The sequence below is a fragment of the Loxodonta africana genome, chromosome 25 (assembly GCF_030014295.1).
Source record: "Loxodonta africana isolate mLoxAfr1 chromosome 25, mLoxAfr1.hap2, whole genome shotgun sequence".
Taxonomy (NCBI): domain Eukaryota; kingdom Metazoa; phylum Chordata; class Mammalia; order Proboscidea; family Elephantidae; genus Loxodonta; species Loxodonta africana.
In genome coordinates, this window is record NC_087366.1 from 61,193,045 (window position 1) to 61,214,504 (window position 21,460).

General features: G+C 44.2%; 1 protein-coding gene across 1 annotated transcript in view; it reads left to right on the top strand.

Annotated features, from left to right (window-relative positions):
• The window catches only part of USH2A (usherin), an 894,134-nt gene extending 873,758 nt beyond the window's left edge, over positions 1–20,376 (top strand). Inside the window, exons 67-72 of the mRNA XM_003419876.4 lie at positions 536–744; positions 7,742–7,918; positions 10,023–10,106; positions 13,588–13,832; positions 16,331–16,552; positions 20,287–20,376. Of these exons, the coding sequence (XP_003419924.2) occupies positions 536–744; positions 7,742–7,918; positions 10,023–10,106; positions 13,588–13,832; positions 16,331–16,552; positions 20,287–20,376 (1,027 nt within the window). The remainder of the gene's footprint in view (positions 1–535; positions 745–7,741; positions 7,919–10,022; positions 10,107–13,587; positions 13,833–16,330; positions 16,553–20,286) is intronic.
• Positions 20,377–21,460: the final 1,084 nt, after the last annotated feature.

The following is a 21,460-nucleotide window of genomic DNA, read 5'->3' on the forward strand; positions in this document are numbered from 1 at the left end:
AATTACTACTTGCTGGGTGGGCAGCCGCATGTGTACATGTGGTGACTAGAATTACTAGTTGCTGGGTGGACGGCCTCATGTGTACATGTGGTGACTAGAATTACTAGTTGCTGGGTGGGCAGCGCATGTGTACATGTGGTGACTAGAATTACTAGTTGCTGGGTGGGCAGCCGCATGTGTACATGTGGTGACTAGAATTACTAGTTGCTGGGTGGACGGCCTCATGTGTACATGTGGTGACTAGAATTACTAGTTGCTGGGTGGGCAGCCGCATGTGTACATGTGGTGACTAGAATTACTAGTTGCTGGGTGGACGGCCTCATGTGTACATATGGTGACCTGTCTGAGCATTTCCTGGTAACACCTACCGGCACTACAGGAAATGGTTCAGAGAGCAGTTTCCTACGAACGGAGATCTCAAAGAGCTTGTAGTTTGGTGAAAAGAAAACGTCTTCCTACAAAGTATAACCATTTCTAAAAGAGAAAGTTAAACCTATTCCATGATCTCTTCTTTATATGTCCATTCTCATTCTAGCTACGAGCTCCAACTCTACGTGGCTTGCCCTCTCGACGCAGCCCCGCCCTGCACTCCTGGCCCAACAGAGACCAAGTACACGGGGCCAGGGCGGCAAGCCAGCCTTGGGGGTCTCCAGCCTTATACCCCATACCGGCTGAGAGTGCTGGCATACAACGAGGTGGGCAGTGCCGCTTCCGAATGGATCGGCTTCACCACCAACAGAGAGCGTGAGTAGAGGGGGCTTCCTCCCTAGGCCAGAGAAGCCTGGGGGCCCTCAGGCTAGGCTGTCCCGGAAGTAGGGGAACCGGAAGTAGGGGAACCGGAAGTAGGGGAACCACTGTTTTCAAAAGATTGAGTGTCCGTTAGAGTGAATGCAACCCAGACATCAACGAAGACGACTACTGAAGAAAAATACTACTGGATTTATCAACGTGAAGGTCAAGGGTGAACTACATAGGATTTTTCACGAGTGATGGGATTAAAAGTAATTTAGAGGACATTAAACAGTGAATAGTCCCTGGGTAGTACAAACGATTAATGTGGTTGGCTGCTAACCAAAAGATTAGAGGTTAGACTGCATCCAGCCGTATCTCGAAAGAAAGACCTGGCAGTCTACTTCCAAAAAATCAATCGTGGAAAACCCTATGGAGCACAGTCCTACTCTGACACACCCTGAGTCAGAATTGGCTCAACGGCAACTGGGAAACAGTGAACAGGGTGGGTCAACCAGTAACCAAGATACACATGGGCTCACGTTAAGCGAGCTAAGCAGGGCTCACGTGTGTTTACTTACTACTACTCACTACTTGCTGTAGCGCACAATTTCATCTGCATGTCTGTTATGTTATTCACATGTGGTGAAAACAGGTGATGTTGTGCCCTACAGATTAGTAAGCACAAGTAAGCCCATGTGTAGTGCTTATTGGGTCATCCATCCCTGACTGAACAGGAAGAAAGACCACGGGCAAACACCTGAAGACCATTCTTCAAAGAAGTTTAGCCGTTTCTTTTCTTTTCCAATTACATGGCATAATCTCTAGCACTTCCGGAACGTGTCGAGACATGGCACTGTCAGGAAACAAAAAAAGTTAACTGAGTGCAGAAAAGGCCAATTATCTAATTAATTTGGTGCCTCCTTATATTTTTATAAAATTACTTCTTTTAAAATTGTAAAAGATATATATGTTTATTATTATAATGGCAAATACAAGAAGTATTAAAAATAAGTGCTTGTAATCAGATCTGGCTCCATGTTTGCAGGACCCAGTATAAAATGAAAATACGGGGCTACTTGTTCAAAAATCATTAAAAATTTCAAGACAGCAATAGCAGAGCATTCAATTAAGTGTGGGCCTCTTCAAAGTGCAGGGCCCTCTGCGTCTGCCCAGGTCATGTGCCCAGGAAGCCTGTCCTGTTTATAATCCCACCACCCGGAGCTAACCACAGTTAATATTTTGGCATAATCCCTTCCTTTAATCCCCTCTGATGCAGCATTTTTATTACATAGCTGATATAATACTGGAGTTAAAACGTCATAATCTGCTGCTTATACTTGGCTTTATATCATTAGCATTTCCCCCGGAGTTAAAAACTCTTTAGCCACCAAGTTTAAAGTCTATATAACATTCCATCATGATTTTTTTTTTAAAGAATTCCGTTGTTTCTACTACTTCCCTTTTGCAGATAATGGGGATGAGAAAAATCTCTCTGAACAGGTCTTTGTCTGAATATGTAGTTATCTTCTTAAATTTCAGCACATGGAACGCATCAAGTATCTGAATATTTTAAATCTTTGGTTGATTATTGCAAATCTGCTTTCCAGAAAGATCACACGAAATCACAATCTCACCTTCAGTGTTCAGCAATGAGCCGTATACCTATTTTAAAAGTTAAAATTACACATTCATTAAAGTCAGATGCCTCATGCAAGCATCTTAATGTGTCCAGGCAACAACATGGCAGGGTAGTAGTAATAAGTCACCTTTATACACAAGTCCTAGTGGTGCAACAGTTAAGCACTCAGCTGCTAACTGGAAGGTTGGCAGTTCAGACCCACCCATGGGCTCTTGGGGAGAAAGACCTGGCAATCTGCTCCCATAAAAATTACAATAAAACCCCCAGACAGCCTTTTAACTCAGTACTGAATTCATTCCTGAGGTTCACCCATCAGCCAAAGATTAGACAGGCCTATAAAACAAAACGAGACTAAAGGGGTACAGTAGCCCAGGGGCAAGGACTAGAAGGCAGGAGTGGACAGGAAAGCTGGTAATGGGGAACTCAAGGTAGAGAAGGGGAGAGGGTTGACATGCCATGGGGTTGGCAGTCAAAGTCACAAAACGAAAGTGTATGAATTGTTAAGTGAGAAACTAATTTACTCTGTAAACCTTCATTTAAAGTATAATAATAATAAAAAAATCGTAATAAAATTGCAACCAAAAAACCCTATGGGGCAGTTCTACTCTGTCACGTGGGGTCACTATGAGTCAAAATCAACTCGACAGCACCCAGCGCCACCACCACCACCACCTTTATAGAGGACTTGGTCCTGGCATTGTTTAAGCGTTTTACAAGTAATCCTTACAACAAACCTGTGAAGGGGGTACTATTATTATCCCAATTTATAGATGGGTAAACTGAGGCAGGACTGTGGACTGTGCACTATGATTCCAGGATACCACCCACACAGACCAGGACATGAGTTCATGCCCCTGGATTTATACAGCAAGGTGACTCTGAGCTGTGACCAGAGCTTACGTAGCTCGGCCAGGTTTCCACGTCCAGCAAGTGAAAGCGTGGCTCTAAGCTGATGGTCACCGAGGCCAGCTGCACCCTTAGTTTCCCTGGTCAAGTCGCTTCCATTTCTCTGTAATAAAGCTTTCAGCCTTCTCCACCCTCCTCAGACGTCTCACCTTTCCTCCCTGCGCGCTCACAAGCGTCCTCACCCCCTGCCTGCCTGCCTTGTTCCCTGCAATGCTCTTGGCATTGTCGTCCCCCAAGGAAGGAGGAGTCCTCAGTCAGCAACGTGCTCTTCTTCCCACCGCAGGCAAACCTACCTGCCTGCATTTGCACCATCAGCAACGGGAAGAGGTGGTCCTCCCACGGGAAGTGAACCTGCCTCCTGTGCTATGTGTACCGTCCCCTCAGTTTTCTCAGGAATCCTTTATAACTAATCATCCCTTATTGTTGTGGTTCGCTGCCCTGACTCTTGGCAGCCCCATGCACAGCAGGATCTGATGTTTTGATCTGCAGGGCTTTTATTGACTGATTTTCAGTAGATCGCCAGGCCTTTCTTTCTAGTCTCTCTTAGTCTGGAAGTCCTGTTGAAACCTGTTCAGCATCATAGCAACATGAAGCCACCACTGATAGGTAGTGGCTGTAGGTGAAGTGCATTGGCTGGGAATTGAACCCGGGTCTCCTACGTGCCATCAATTATCCTTTAATCTCTCCTTAACCTTCGATGTATCTTTTCGAGGAGATTCTTCCTGTTTGGATTCAAATTTACTTATATCTCTCTAACGTTAGAACAAACCAACTCCACTTCCTCTTCCAATGATTCCCCCTCCTCCCTCTCACAGCAAAACTCTGAAAAGCGATCTACGAGCTCTTTGCCCATTTGCTCTTCCCACTTCCTCTTTAACTCCCTCCCCGCTAGTTTTCAGGGCCCTGTGGTGCAATGATTAAGTGTTCATCTGCCAACCAGTAGATTGGTGGTTCAAATCCACCACGTGCTCCTTGGAAACCCTATGGGGCAGTTCTACTCTGTCCTGTAGGGTCGCTGTGCGTAGGAATCAACTCGACAGCAACAGGTATAGTTTGTTTTTTTAAAACTAGTTTTCACTCTATCACTGCATGAAATTCTCTAAGTTTGCACTTGACTTTCGTATTGATAAATCCAATAGGCATTTTTCTCCAGCAGTTATTTTCTCAGCAATGTTCAGTGCAGCTGGACCCTCAATCCATTTAAAAAAAAAAAAAAAGAGTCAATTCTTTTAGTTTCCCTGACAAGCCTCTTCTGGTTACCCTACTACCTTCTTGGGTCTTCGTCTCAGTCAGCGTTGTTGGTGGGTCTTGCACTAGCCAGTCTTCAAGCTTCTATCCTAAACTTTCTCTCCCCTCCTCTTCCCTCCCTCTCTTCTTCCTCTTCCACCATCTGCTCTTCCCTTTCTGGTGAGTTCCTGGAATCCAAGGCCTCAGTTACAAAGACTGGCTCCCAAACAGTCGCCTCCTACCCACATCCTCTGCTTTGAAGTCCAGAGCCCATCAGCTTTTCTTTGAGCTTCTTTTAACCAGCTTAAATATGACATGTTTCCCCTTAAATCTGCTCCTCCCGTACTCCTTGCTTTCTCAGCTTTATCCCTAGCACCAGGCACAAGGACTCAAACACCCGAAAATGTTGTTGAAGGACTGAGTGAATGCACCTAAAACGTCTCACGCTTATTGCATGTTTGGGGACCCATGCTGTAATCCAATCAGGGCGTAAGGGTCCTTCACGATGCACACTGTCTCATTGTGTAGCTTCCGTTACCTCTTTGACTACTTTTCCCATGCCCCCTCCCGCCCCGCTTCACAAACACAACGGGAAATGTGAGACACACATTTACTCCTTAGATGGAATTAGAGTAAAATAAATTTTGACTTGATAAGAATAAAAAATGCCACTATATACAGGAATAGGTGCAAAGCGTAATCATCGTCTTTCTTAAGAAAACAAGCAATTACTGTTGTTGTTGTTGTTAGGTGCCATGGAGTCAGTTCCAACTCGTACAACCCTGTGTACAACAGAACAAAACACTGCCTCGTCCTGTGCCATCCTCACAATCGTTATGCTTGAGCCCATTGTTGCAGTCACTGTGTCAATTCATCTCGTTGAGGGTCTTCCACTCTTTTACTGAGGAAATTCACCCATAAATGGAGCCTTGTGGAACAGCTGTTAAAGCGCTTGGCTGCTAACCGAATGGTTGGAAGTTTGAACCTACCAGCCACTCAAGGGAGAAAGATGTGGCAGTCTGCTTCCGTAAAGATTTAGAAAAAAGGAAACCCTATGGGGCAGCTCTACTCTCTGTCCTATGGGGTCACTAGGAGTCGGAATTGACTCAGTGGCATGCAACAACATACAGCCATGAGCATTTCTCCCGATTTTAATAATTACTCCAGTCGTTAGTGCATATCGGCCAGGAGGTCTGGCCAGAACAGAAACATGAGGTTTGCAGTGTTATAGCCAAGTCTCTCTTCAGTCATGAAGTGTAGCTACTGACAGATTTTACCATTTTATTGTGCTGAAAGAAGTAAACAGATTTAAGATCTCCTTCCTTTCTGTTCTCCTTTCACATTGGAGAAGTGGCTGAAAGCTAGGCTAGCACAAAGGGGGAAAGGCTTCTCTTAGTCCATTTACTGGATCCACAGACCCGGGAAAGTACAATGAATAGCTGACTCAGGAGTTCTTATACCATTTATGCTACTGTTAACTCCTTGTATGCACTAGAAGAGAGAAAAGCGGATCAGAGAACGCAAACCAGAAGATAATTTCAAAATTGTATTTTCATCTTTCTCTGAACCCAATGTCATATACACTCAAAAACTGGCCTAGAGAAGCATTAGCAAGGTGATCATTCCCTCTGCCTAAGTTACATCTTCAGCAGGAGAGGAGAGGTGACATGTAAATGTCCAACAGCCATCCTCTAGAGGGAAAGGATCCTGACTGGGAGTGTTTGCCCATTGCCATGGTGTAAATACTCCCACGGTGGTTGATTTCAAGTATGTCAAATGCTAGGGGCATAGTAGCTCGTATCATTTTCTCAGTCTCATTTGAGGAGGTTACACAAGCTTGTTATTCCTGGTTATTTTAGTTGTTCGCTTATTCTTACTTCTCAAGAAGGTCTCCAATCCTGCAAGAAAATAAGGCTCCTATCTTTCTATTTTCACACTACTTAGAAGTCTCCTTTTTATTTGCACTGTTAGGAAATAGCGGAGAAATGGCAATCTCTTGAATTAGGGTGGCAGAGGGAAGCCACAGAGAAATAGAATAGTGTGGTCCATTGTGATATTAGCCGAGATTAAAGTTGGAAAAAGCATAAAGATTTAAAGAGGGCTTGCTAGCTCTTGTTTTGCTATTTGGGGAAAAGTTTTCTTATAGCTTTATGAAAATGTTTTATTTTGAAAGGTAAGAGTCGTATTTGTCTTTAGAGTTGAATTTTAAGAACACAAAAGCGTAATTATTCTCTATTTTGTTATATTTCCCTAAGTAACAGATAAACATATTTTTACAGAAAAAAAAAAAAAAGATAACCGATTTATTTCCACAGCTCACTCACTCCTTTCTTAAAAGCCAATTCGGTGTATAGATGGATCTTAATGCTCTTACAAATGTATTGATTATTTTGGAGAAACTAGATCTGACGAAATAAATCTCTTCTGATTTGGCTGGATGATATGGTATCCCTTCATTTATTTCTACAAAAATTAGTCATTTAAAAGATGAGCCTGATTTAGTGATTTTTTATTCTTTGTTTTATAAAGAGCTGAAAAATGAAATGGAATTATGCCTGCAAGATGCACACAGAGCTGCTTCTGTATCTGATATAATATTTAGGAGACCTGAGCTTGATTATATACTAATGTACCATGCTATTGATTGATTAGCCAGGGCAATGAATTATTACACTCCAATTGCTGTTTGCAAGGCTTTTTAACTATCTTTGAAAACAAGCTAACAGTCCAGGAGAAAAGCTTTAAAAATAAATGGGTGCCAAAAGGACATAATTTACCTTCTAAGCAGTTTGGTTTGGAGAGAAAAAATATATATTAACTTCATCTAGTCCTTGGGGCTTCGTAGCAATAAATATTGATTTGATATGAAAAATAGCTATCTACTGTAGTTAATAGTGTTAAGGACACTTTACCTGCTAAAAGTGGGAAAATGCAACAAAATATGAGCTGCAGGGTTATGTCGGGGAGCAGAACCATTGTATGTTAATAGTTTTATTTCATAAAACACCACTCTCCATTGATTTTTTTTTTGCAAAGCAGCTGTGAAGCTGCTGAGAGAGCATCTCGCACGTGTTGCCGTTGGTTTTCTTTCCTCCCCCAATGCCAGTTTTTTAACACTGAGGAAAAGTAAAGGGTGCCAGCAATGCCTTGTTTGTTTGTTTTATTTTGGCTCATACCAAAATACATCCACACACACAGAGGTAACCATTTTTAGAACATAGACCTTTCTCCCAACAGCACCTCAGTACCGAGCCCCGTTTTCCGTGGCCAGCAACGTGTCTGTGGTGTGTGTCAACTGGACCAGCGCCTTCCTTCTGAACGGCCCGCTGAAGGAGTACGCGCTGCTGGACGCAGGGCGGCGCGTGTACAGCGGCCTGGACACGGCCCTCTGCGTGCCCAGGACTGCGGACCGAGGTTAGTCGCTGGGGCCCGGCTCTCCGTGCGCGCAGCGCTCTGCTGCCCGCTGCACCGGGGGTTCAGCCTGAAAGGGGGCCAGCAGAGGTCCAGCAGGAAAAGGTCTCGGGTTAAGTTCCTGCTTCTTGTGGAAAAGCAAGGAGGCCTGGTGGCGCAGTGGTCAAGCTCTCGGCTGCTAACCGAAGGGTAGGTGGTTTGAACCCACCAGCTGCTCCATGGGAGGAAGCTGTGGCAGCCTGCTTCCCTAAAGAGTACAGCTTTGGAAACCCACTGGGCCAGTTCTACTCGGTCCTGCAGGGTCGCAAAGAGTGGGCAGCGACTGGTCGGCAGCGGGTTCTTGGGGAAAACCGCTGCGCCGAGTAGACAAGGTTCCCCTCCCGTCTGCTGCCTCGTGCGTTGCAGCGAAGATGCAGGCCTGGGCAGAGTGCAGCCTCCACGGGACATGAGTGTCACCACGGAGGAACAAGGTGCAAGGCGGGCAGCTTGTGTTCGCAAAGAAAATGCAGCGCCCGGATGTAGTCGATCAGTATTCTAAAACAATACACTTTCCGGGTCTTCAGAGAATTTCTTGACACACAGCCTCCAAGCAGAGCCCCATCAGAAAATGGCCACCTCCAACTCTTAAAGACCCCGAGAAAGGGGCTCCCTCAGTATCTGTCCCTGCAAGTCACATCTCTTTTTCTTCTGTTGCTGAAGTCTCTTCTCCCTGTTGGTTAATGAGCCAGCTGCAGTCCAGTGGACTCCAGCTCAAGGCGGCCCCATGTGTGTCAGAGGAGAACTGTGCTCCGCAGGGTTTTCACGGGCTGACTTTTTGGAAGTGGATCACCAGGCCTTTCTTTTGAAATGCCTCTGGGTGGACTCTAACCCCGACTTTTGGTTAGCAGCCCAGTGCATCAGCCTTTGCACCTCCCAGGGAATCCGCTGCATTTATACTACTTGAAATTTAATAATAAACTTTTCACAACAATTCAGCTATAAGTTTTCACAGTCGCATTGCCTGGTCACCTGTGGCAGCTTGTTGTGATGGGAAGATCGGCCAACAGGAAGACCTTTCATCTGTGTGACCTTTTGGCCTTGTTTTCCCCAGGTTCCTGGCTATCAAGACAGGCAGTTAGACCATGTGTTTCAAAGACCCCTTTTGAGCTCTTCTGTTCAGTAAGAAACTCTGGGTTTCTTAGTAGGAGGTAAAACTGCAATTTTTAAAGAATGAGTTTAGACCACATGCAGAACAAGGTATGCTGCCATATTATCCATTCTAAAACAAAAGCAAACCTATTGCCATCCCGGCAGTTCTAACTCATGGTGACCCCATGTGTGCTCCACAGGGTTTTCTTGGCCGTAATCTTTATGAAAGTAGATTGCCAAAACTTTCATCTGTGGTGCTGCTGGGTGGGTTCGAACTGCCAACCTTTAGGTTAGTAGTTGAACACAAACTGTTCTCCACCTAGGGACTTTCTATTACTCCTCTGTTAATTCGCTAGACAAGCTTTAAGGTTGTATACAAGCTTCCTTTGCTATAGAAGCTCTAAGCTTCTTCAGCTCCATTACTTACAGATATTGTTACACTAATTATAGCTTTATTCTTGACAATTTTTTAATTAGAATTGAATTTGCATGTTAAGTAAAAATCTCGCAACTTCCTCGGGAATCTGTTTTCAGGCTTTTTTACGCTATTTTATATATATATATATATATATATATATATATTTTAATATGCCTAGCTGATGAAAAAGTCACGCACAGGACATTTTTAGGGCAGTGAAACTATTCTCTTTGGTATGGTAATAGTGGACACATGATATTATGTATTTGTCAAAGCCCACGGGACTGTACAACACAGAGTGAGCCCTAATGTGAACTATGGACTTCAGTTAAAACTGTATCAATATTAGTTCACCAACTGTAACAAATGTAGCATTCCAACACAAGATGGTAACAATAGCAGGAAGAGTGGGCAGGGGAGAGGGAACACTCAGCACTGTTGGTACAATTTTTCTGTAAAACTAAAATTCCTCTAAAAAATAAAGTATATTAAGAAAAAAATGTGCCCACTATTAGTAAGTCTTGAATGACTGATCATTTACCAGCTCTTCCTTTTGTCTAGCCTTCTTTTTCCAGGTCATCTGCACTACAGATGAAGGAAGTGTGAGGACACCTCTGATCCAATATGATACCTCCATTGGGCTTGGTAAACATTTAACTCACATTATGTTCCATGTAGCACCTACTCATTTTCCTACAAAAACATGCATATGTTTGATTGTACAGATGTGTACTAATCTATTAGCAGAGACTATGTGAAAGAAATTGTGTTAGGTGGTGTAAAAAAAAAAAAAAAGTCCTTATGGAGCTTACATCAGGCACATAATTAGAACATATCCCTAAAATGCCAAATCATTGAATCACAAATGTGAAAAGGCCCAGAGACATCTGCTTAAACCTTTCCCCTAATCACACATCCTGTCTATTAAGAGCTGAGTGACTTTGTGCATAAAATGGTGATTTGTAGGAAAGTCAGAGGGGGGAGAGACCGGGGAGGGGGGACACACCCCGTTCCAGTTTGTGTTGACAGTAATGATGTATCCTGGATTCAGAGTCCAAAATGGTGAATTTGGGAAATGTCTGTCCTGTGTCCTCCATAAAAGTCATGAGCAACTGTTACTACCAAGAAATTTAGCTGAAGAGATAAAATTGTAAATTTTTAAGGAGAATCTTTTAAATTGAGTTGTAACCATAATATTTGAATCTAACAAATGTGATACTCTACAATTTCAAAGGGAAAGATGGAGAAATGTCAGGCTTTTCCGTTAGGACAGAATTGGGACTGTCATCCTTGTTCAAAGTCTGGTGATTAATGTTATTTCAGATTTACACACACACACACACACACACACACACACAAAATGTTTTTAGAAAAGCAAGAATGTCCAAAAATTCTGGAACACAGGTGAATGAACATGATGCCATCAATGACAGCTTCAGTCTGTAAAAATAATGAAATATTATCTATATTTTCAGAGTTCACCTGTCTGGACGCCATGTAATTAAACTACCTAACACGATTCCTGCCACATGTCTACCTTGCGTTGTTTCACAGCAGCTGTGGCATAGAACAGACCTCATTTGACATTCTTTCAGCAACTCCAAGGCTTCCTCAGGTGGACAGATGGAAGTCTGAGTGACACAGTAATTTACCCAGGAAAACTCTACAGGCTTGTTGCTAAAACTAGAACTTGAAAGTGGTTCTGTTGACTCCTGTCCCACTTCTTTTTCGTTAGCTATGGTTCGCAAATTTCAGTCTGCTTAGGAACCGCGGCATGTGTTTGTTTGATATACAGCGTCCCAAGCCCCCAGCAGGAGATTCTGACTCAGTAAACCAAACAAAACCAAACTCGTTGCCATGGAGTCAATTCTGACTCATAGCAACCCTCCGGACGGAATAAAGCTGCCCCGCAGGGTTTCCAAGGAGCGACTGGTAGATTTGCACAGCTGATGTCTTGGTTAGCAGCCAAGTTCTTAACGACCGCACCACCGGGGAATCTGCACTTTTGGCGCAGTTACCCTGATGCGTGCGGTTTAGTGCACACTTTGAGCAATGCCATCCATGTAAGTGGACTGTTCCACTGAACCCCGCCAGCTGAGTCACCTTGGTCAGTGGGAGGTGTGTGTTCCCGTGAGGCAGGCCATTAACAGGGAGGGATTTACACTGCCGCTGGGTCTGGAATTGGGTTTTTCTTTGGAATTGAAGTCTAGCCACAAAAGTTCCAGCCATGAGCATCAGCCTCTGGCTGGCTGCAAGGAGGAGTCCCTTGAGGTGAAAGGGTGCTTTGAAAAGAAAAAAGGGCTCCATAAAGAGGCATCATCCCGATTTCAAGCTCTCCATAAAGAGGAGAAATCTCCAGTTGGTTCATGAATACAAATTGAGGTTTCCAGTGCCGAGGTCCAAGCACATCTGGAGGCTGGACTCTCGGCTTAGAGCAGAAGGAACTCAGGGACTGTGCGGCGCAAGGGCAAATACCAGGATGTGTTGCCCAGCTAATATCCTCAGTCAGTTCTAATTTTTATGATACAACTTTTAAAATGTTCCTGTTCTCTTGCCTGAAAGCAGCCTCCAAACAGGAAAGTCACACAGACGTGATTTTCCTCAGACCGTTCCTCAGGGTCACGGTGAGAGTCCATTCAGCAGCAATGGGTGGGGTTCTGAAAGCTATTTCCCTTTAGAGGCTTCCCTCAGGCAGACTGTTCTCCGTTCCCCTGGGTCCTCCCAAGCAAGGGGTCTACTACGCATGTCAGATCGGTTTCTGGAGTTACAGCCCTTGCCACACACAGAAAACATAATTCTTTTAACGTACAACTAAGGTTTGTTTGTTTTTAATCAGCCGACAAATACTTGGTCCTAATTAGGGAATTCTGTTCACAGAGCTTTGACTCCAGCCCCTCCTTTTAGAGATTGGGAACAAAGTGAACTTTTTTTTTAACCAAAGAGCGGAACAGAAGTGGGGATAGGTTGCTGGTGGTGGTTTGCTGTCATTTGGATTCCTACTCATAGCAATTCTGTGTGAGAGTAGAACCACCCCATAAGCCTGGTGGTGCAGTAGTTAATGAGATGGTTGCTAACTGAAAGGTTGGCAATGAGAACCTACCAGCCGCTCCACAGGAGAAAGATGTGGCCGTCAGTTTCCATAAAGATTACAGCCTTGAAAACCCATTAGGCAGTTCTACTCTGTCCTATAGGGTCCCTATGAATTGGAATCGACCAACAGCAATGAGTTTGCTTTTTGGTTTACTCTTTACGGAAGCAGATGGCCAGATCTTTCTCTCACAGAGCCCCTGCATGGATTCAGACCGTTCTTTCAGTTAGTAGCTAAGCACTTAACCACTGCACCACCAGGGCTCCTTCAGCATAGTCTTGAAAAAATGCTCATTCCTGTTGAGCCCAGCTGATTAGGTGGTTAGCTTCAAGTGCAGAGAGTCACGTTGACGGCACTGTCAACACATGAATGGGAACCAAGGGTAAGTGTCCCCACTGCAAAAGGATTTCTTTCCGTAGAAAGCTTACCCAGCACATTTGAGCAGTATGTTGCAGAGCTTTTGCTATTTAACAGGGAGGCCACAGGACAAGGGATATCAAGACAAGACTTTAGTAAGCTTGGGCAGTCCACATCACAATGGAAAACAGGTCTGGAGCCTCAAGACCCAGTTTGCACACAACTTGTTAGGGACAGGGCTGTGGCATGAAGTGGGGGAGCCCACGTATCTCCGCAGCATTGCCTGCACCCGTGAAGGAGACTCTGCAGCAGGATCAGCAGGGCCCAGCCCCTCATGAAAAGCACTGCTCGGGAGAGGCGTTTGCTCCTGGTGCACACAGCAGTGAAATAGGCCATCCTCAAGGTGACATTGGTAACCCCTTTAAACAATTCCAGGGGCTTGCAAAGGCAGCGGTGATTTCCAACCTGAGCAGCAATGGCAGGAGGTTTCTGGAAGACTGTAAGCTTCTCTTTATAATCCACTGACATCCTGAACTATGACCCCTACCAGAACATAAGTCCAAACACCATGCGACACACTGCTGTAGACTTCTTTCCAGTTTACTGCAAAGTAACAGGGCAATGGATCATACAACTGCCTTCTGAAATAACATTTTCCTTTTCTTTCCCTGGGTTTTGCAGGCCTGGTGCTAACAACTCCTGGAGAAAAGAAAGGGGCAGGGAGCAAAAGCAGGGCGTTCTCCAGCGAGCTGTGGTTCATTATGTTAATGGCCATCCTGGGCTTGATCCTACTGGCCATTTTTCTGTCCCTGATACTACAAAGAAAGATCCACAAAGAGCCATATGTCAGAGAGAGACCACCCTTAGTTCCGCTTCAGAAGAGAATGTCTCCGCTGAGTGTCTACCCACCAGGGGAATCCCACGTGGTACGTCGCTAAGGCTGTGGCCCATTTCCCTATCTCTGGGCTGCAATACTTGATTTCATATAGGGGAGACACATTTTTTAGCCCTGGTAATAAGGGGTCAGTTGGCAGTTATGTTTGACCAACTGTGGGCACCAAGGGAGGTTAGCCCTACCACAGTGTCCTCAACGTCAGCTACACGTCAAAGCCTTACAACAGTGTCCTCAACGTTGGCTACACTTCAAAGCTTCTACTGGGAAGCTTTGAAAATGCCATTGCCTGGATCTCTTGTGAGAAACGCTGGTTTCCTTGGTCTGGGGTGGGGTTTGAGCATTGTTGTTAACTTACCAATGATACTAATGTGCACACCCAGGCATGGAAGTCAGGGATGGTGGAGAGCTGTATATTGAAATAACTTGGGGGAACATACTACTGTGTATATCCAAAGCCAAACCAGCTGCCACCGAGTTACCCTAACTCAAGGTGGCCCCACGTGTGTCATAGAACTGTGTTCCATCGGATTCTCAGGGGCTGGTTTTTCAGAAGTAGATCTGCAAGCCATTCTTCCAAGGTGCCTCTGGGTGGATGTGAACCTCCAATCTTTTGGTTGGCAGATGAGCGTGTTAACTGTTTGCACCACCCAGGGACTCCCATTCAAACCAAGAGTATAATTAGTATTAAAAAAAAAAAAAAAACCATTGCCGTAGGGGTCGATTCCAAATCACAGTGACCCTACAGGACAGAGTAGAACTGCCCCATAGAGTTCCCAAGGAGCACCTGGTAGATTGGAACTGCCGGCCCTTTGGTTAGCAGCTGTAGCATTTAACCACCACGCCATCGGGGTTTTCTATAATTTGCATTAGCAGAGCAAACCGAAGACCCATTGCTGATGTCCATAGCTCCGCGGCCACTCGGCATCAAGGGTGGCATCTGGACAGGAGCGTGCTGGGACTGACAGACAGGAGCATGCTGGGACTGACACCCCACCCCGCTCTTGCCTGTCATCTAAGCGACCCTGGTTTTAGTGCTGCTGTCATCCTGTCCCAGGCAGACCAGCCCTCTCAACAAGGTGCCCTCGAACGCCTGACCCAAACCAGCAAAAGAATTTTAGGCTCCACTCTGAACAGAGAAAAACAAGGCAGAGGTGCCCGGGAATGAGTCTTTTGTATTTTATCAACATTTTCATGGTCACACAGCATACAGCTTAAGTGCAGGTCTTACTTGTATCTTAATTACTGGTTTGAAGGTCCTCCTATTCTATGCGATACTAAGCAAACAATACAAGCGAAACTCACCTAAGACACTAAGCAATTAGTTTCCACTCACTATGTAGTTTTAATTGCAACCCCTTCAAATATAAATATTTCAGGTGTACACACACACACACACACACACACACACACACACACAATGAGGATAGTATTAGGGGATTGGTATGATTATAAGGAGCCCTGGTGGCACAATGGCTAAGCGCTCGGCTGCTAACCAAAAGGTTGGTGGTCCGAACCCACCAGGGACTCCTCGGAAGAAAAGACCTGGCAGTCTACTCCCATAAAGATGACAGCCTAGGAAACCCCAGGGGCAGTTCTACTCTATCGGAGTCACTAGGATTCAGAATCGACATGACAGCACACAACATGATTGTGATGTATAGTTGGAGGAACACAAAGAACTCATTTAAAAATATTCCAAACACTGACTGACACCCCAATTTTTTCTCAGTCTGATTCTGTGGCTGATATATCTGACGTGTCAAGCAACGTCACCCTAAAAGGCTACACCATGCACCTTGAGGTACCTGTGTGCTGTACGAATGCATGGTCTTTTGCATGGCTTGTTGGCTGCACGGATGAAAAGCAGGAGCGTTTCTTGGGGTGAACCAGCCAAACCGGAGCCCTCGCAGGCTTAGAGAAGCTAGATTTTATCTGAAGCCACATTCTAGGTCCTAACTGTGGAGTGGCTCTCTCTTTGATGTTAGCAACAGACCTGACTGATCTTGGAGGCGGGAATCCCATAATGAGGGGAACAATATGGAATGAAAAAAAAGGGAGGAACCAATTTCTCTACACAGGTCTAGGAATTTTAAAGCCAAATACACACTGTGCTCACTTAGTGGGTCGGCATAAGCGAGCACTGCCAAACTGGACTGCTCTGAAAGCAGTGCTCTGCAGACTGCTGACAGGCAGCGTGAAGGGACGACCTCGTTGACCCCTTAAGGCCCTGTACCACCACTGCAGTGCAACAAGCCCTTAGCCCACAGGGAAACGCAGCCATGGCACCAGCTCCTGACCTCTCTAGGGTGCTAATTGCGCTGGCCATCTAACAAGGCCTCCAGAGTATTCTCACCCTTCCCAAGACACCAGGGGCCACAGCATTCCAAGAGAGCTCATGGTAGGTGGCTAAGTTCTGTAGTAGGGCAAGAGACAGTTCTTCCTTTCACTGAAAATGTGTGAGATAGTTTTCTGTCCTATTTCAATCTGTTTTCACGATACATTAATTACCAACAGTACCTTTCCTTTCAGGGGTTAGCTGGCACCAGAATTCCTCGGTCTGGGACACCTGTGAGTATCCGGAGCACCCGGAGTATGTCAGTTCTGCGAGTCCCAAGTCAAAGCCGAATCAGCCAAGCCTATTCCCAAGGAGCCCTCCACCACAGCGTCAGCCAGCTCATGGACATCCAAGACAAGAAAGCCTTGGTTGATGATGCACTGTGGGAAACCATCATGGGCCATGACAGTGGACTGGTGAGTTGATTTCCCCCTCACCAACAGTTGCTAACCACCCCAAAAGAGTATCGGTAAAGAGAGGGCACAGGCTCCGTGTAGCTCACTGAATGCAGCCCACAGCACTTGGTGACCATCTCTGGGCAGGTACCCGAAGCTTCTGTGACTACTGGTTTACCAGTGTGCAGTACTAGAAAAAAAAAAAATTTTTTTTTGAAGGGTTGGATATTGAGCAGGGCAGCACTGGGTCTTGTTCTTCTGGAACACAATAGATGGTCAAAACTTAAATACATCAATCAGTGAAGAAGCTAATGGGCCACACCTCATTAAGTTGGGGCAAAAGGTGAGTGGAAACATTGGAACTGGCCTAAAAGTCAGCATAAAATATGAGCATGTGTGTTACTAGAAAATGAGGGGCATCACCTTTTTCTTCCTGGTTTATTATTATTTTTTCTCTCAGCCGGCAAGGAACTCTTAAGAACTCATGAAAAATCAGGGTGTTAGTGTTTATGGACTCCATCTGCCATGATTTCAGTCTAGGGGGTGCAAACACAGACTCTGTAAGTTCACCTCATCAGTACCTCGTATTCGTTCAGAGCCCCTAGCTGGCTGAGATGATCGAAGTGGAGGTTTCCCAACCACCAAACTTCTCCGTTATGCCAACTACCTAGATGTCTGCTGACACACATGCCTTTGGGATAGTTAGATAATAAACAATAGCCAGCTAAGACCTTAGCTTAATAACTCACTAGATAAGAACCTTCAGGGACAGCGAATTTATGTTCATGTGAGAGAAACAGCTCAGAAAAGGAGAGTGAGAACAGTTACATAAAGAATGTAGTCAGTGTCACTAAATGGTACATGGAGAAACTGCTGTTGTCTGTTTTGCTGTGTATATGCTCAACAAAAATTACCAAAAAAAGAACTTAGCTCCACCATCCTGCTTCTGCCTTTGGGCTCTGTCACTCGTCTCTCTTTCAAGCTCTCACTTTTTCTTCGCTGGAAGTTTGATGACTTCCACGAAGCCTGTCTTGACTCATGGAAAGCAATGAGCAAGTTCCTGACGCCAGGTTCCGTATCACCATTACAAACTGAAGTCCACGGTCCTTCTTGCTTGTTCAGATGACGATGGTTATTTATACATAAAAAAATATGTACTGATGTTCTACTGCATTTCGAAAATCACGGGCCTGCTTCTGACTGTTGAGTTCCATGCGTTACATTTCAGATTTCGTTTCTAAATGGCAGGAATAATTGTATTAGGTTGAAACACACGGAATTGTTCGTTGATCGTTTCTGACATGCACAACAGCAGTGCCGTAAGGTTCAGCACCCTGCACTGGGGGTTACATGCACGATTTCCCTGAATCTTCGCAAACTCTAGGGCGCAGGTACTACTATCGTCTGCAGTAGTACACCAGGAAATGCGGCTCAGGTTAGTAACTTACCTAAGGATACACTGCTACTAAGTCACTTTTTCATGGAGTTGGGATCTTAAAATATCATCTGGTACACAGCTATCATACCATATAGCCACTTCTGTTTGTTTCACAGTACTAGTAGTGGACAGTGTGCAAAGGGGTTCAACGAAGGCTTCCAACAATGGGAACAGTTACCAAGTTACCTGTTCACTACAATGAAGGTTTCCAAAGATGGCACCAGTTATCAGGTTACCTGTTCACTATAATGGAAGCTTCCAAAGATGGCAACAGTTATCAAGTTACCTGTTCACTGTAATGAAAGCTTCCAAAGATAACAACAGTTACCAAGTTACCTGTTCACTATAATGAAAGCTTCCAAAGATGACAACAGTTACCAAGTTACCTGTTCACTATAATGAAGGCTTCCAAAGATGGCAACAGTCACCAAGTTACCTGTTCACTATAATGAAGGCTTCCAAAGATGGCAACAGTTACCAAGTTACCTGTTCAGTATAATGAAGGCTTCCAAAGATGACAACAGTTACCAAGTTACCTGTTCACTATAATGAAGGCTTCCAAAGATGACAACAGTTACCAAGTTACCTGTTCACTACAATGAAGGCTTCCAAAGATGGCAACAGTTACCAAGTTACCTGTTCACTGTAATGAAGGCTTCCAACGATGGCAACGGTTACCAAGTTACCTGTTCACTGTACTGAAGGCTTCCAAAGATGGCAACGGTAACCAAGTTACCTGTTCACTATAATGAAAGCTTCTAAAAATGGGAACAGTTACCAAGTTACCTGTTCACTATAATGAAGGCTTCCAAAGATGACAACAGTTACCAAGTTACCTGTTCACTATAATGAAGGCTTCCAAAGATGGCAACAGTTACCAAGTTACCTGTTCACTATAATGAAGGCTTCCAAAGATGGCAACAGTAACCAAGTTACCTGTTCACTATAATGAAAGCTTCCAAAGATGGCAGCAGTTACCAAGTTACCTGTTCACTATAATGAAGGTTTCCAAAGATGGCAACAGTTACCAAGTTACCTGTTCACTATAATGAAGGCTTCCAAAGATGGCAACAGTAACCAAGTTACCTGTTCACTGTAATGAAGGCTTCCAAAGATGGCAACAGTTACCAAGTTACCTGTTCAGTATAATGAAGGCTTCCAAAGATGACAACAGTTACCAAGTTACCTGTTCACTATAATGAAGGCTTCCAAAGATGACAACAGTTACCAAGTTACCTGTTCACTACAATGAAGGCTTCCAAAGATGGCAACAGTTACCAAGTTACCTGTTCACTGTAATGAAGGCTTCCAACGATGGCAACGGTTACCAAGTTACCTGTTCACTATAATGAAAGCTTCTAAAAATGGGAACAGTTACCAAGTTACCTGTTCACTATAATGAAGGCTTCCAAAGATGACAACAGTTACCAAGTTACCTGTTCACTATAATGAAGGCTTCCAAAGATGGCAACAGTTACCAAGTTACCTGTTCACTATAATGAAGGCTTCCAAAGATGACAACAGTTACCAAGTTACCTGTTCACTGTAATGAAGGCTTCCAAAGATGACAACGGTTACCAAGTTACCTGTTCACTGTAATGAAGGCTTCCAAAGATGGCAACAGTTACCAAGTTACCTGTTCACTATAATGAAGGCTTCCAAAGATGACAACGGTTTCCAAGTTACCTGTTCACTGTAATGAAGGCTTCCAAAGATGGCAACGGTTACCAAGTTACCTGTTCACTATAATGAAAGCTTCTAAAGATGGCACCAGTTATCAAGTTACCTGTTCAGTATAATGAAAGCTTCCAAAGATGGCAACAGTTACCAAGTTACCTGTTCACTACAATGAAGGCTTCCAACGATGGCAACAGTTACCAAGTTATGTGTTCACTATAACATAATCAACATTACTAGCCCTAATCAATAAATACAGTAACAGTGGGGATCAATAGAGCATAATAGCTTGCATTCTTTCTCTTCTGCTTACTCTTTGAACTACATCTTAAAAAATATACATGAATATATACACACACACACAATCTTCCCATTTTACCTCTGAGAAAACTGAGGCTGACAAAGGCTGAGATATGGCATGATATAACACTCAAATCACATACAAGTCATGTGTGCATGCGAAGCGATCCTTTCAATAAGACAAACTTAGGCCACGGACTACCTTAAACCAAACCTTACGGTGTTAGGCATGTGGTATCAGCCCTTAATAAGTACTTACTGATTACTTCTTACCTTAAACTGATAAAACTAATAATTGATAGTAAACACCCTGAGCAATGACAACTGGCTTATTTTTCAGTACATGGATGAAGAAGACCTGATGAATGCCATCAAGGGTTTCAGTTCAGTGACCAAGGAACACACCACATTCGCCGACACCCATCTGTAGCTGCACCAAGGGAAGCTGGAACACAGGCTACGCGCTGTTTCCTCTCCGTTATCACTGACTGACACATAAATGCTGTGAAGCCATCGTTACTCGGTGGGCCATCCTTTAAAGCCATGAGGATTGTTTCTGAAAGTGTTCCTCCCTAATGGAGGCCTAAGATATGTTATTTTTCAGGTTGTATAAAATGAGGGGATAATATTTATACCAAAATATTTATCTTGTGAACGATAAAGAAGCATGTAATTTTCACTTGGCTCTGTTTGGCAGTGATGTCGTTGGTTAAATGAATAGTTAGTGGCCATGAGAAGCTAGCCCAAGATTGTTACTAGTCAGCAAAGAGAGGTGTGTGGCTGGAAAACTGAGCGACCCTTCTTCGAGGTGTCTCTGCTGCTGTCTTAGCTGCTCCTTACAGTCCCCTATTTCCGTCAGGCTGACACAATCCTGTCACAGCGATTCTCGTGCTCACAGCTGTGAAGTAAAATTCCAATTTCAGGCTAAAACGAGTAACACAAAAACTGCACCAAGGTTACACACTTGGCTGAAGGTTCTCTTTAATTACAATGTCCAGGGTTAAGTCTTCACCAACCCTTTGGACAGAGCACCTATACTTATGATAAGCGTGTCTACTCTTGCATTTACCAATCACCTGAAAATCTGAGGACTATACAGCGAATTTATACCTTTCAAGGATAAAAGCATTTACAGAAACATCTCCACTTAACAGTCATCAGTGTTTCCACTTCACATATTTTACATGGTTTGAAACTCCAAAATTTTTAATTTGGAGTTTTATTTTCATAAAATTCTGTCAATAAACTGAATACTAGGGAACACTGACATCTTCAACTTAGCTGATCTCAAGTGGAAACTACTGTTCTCTTTGTGGTACTTCATTAGTCCACATGGAATTAAATACAGAAATTTTGTGCTTGCTACAAGATCATACATGTAGGTACACACACATAAACACACACGTCTGGCTGTTATGAAATGAGGGGGTAATTTAACAACTACCAGAGTCACTATGAGTCGGAATCGACTCGATGGCACTGGGTTTGGTTTTGATTTGGACCGTACCACCAGG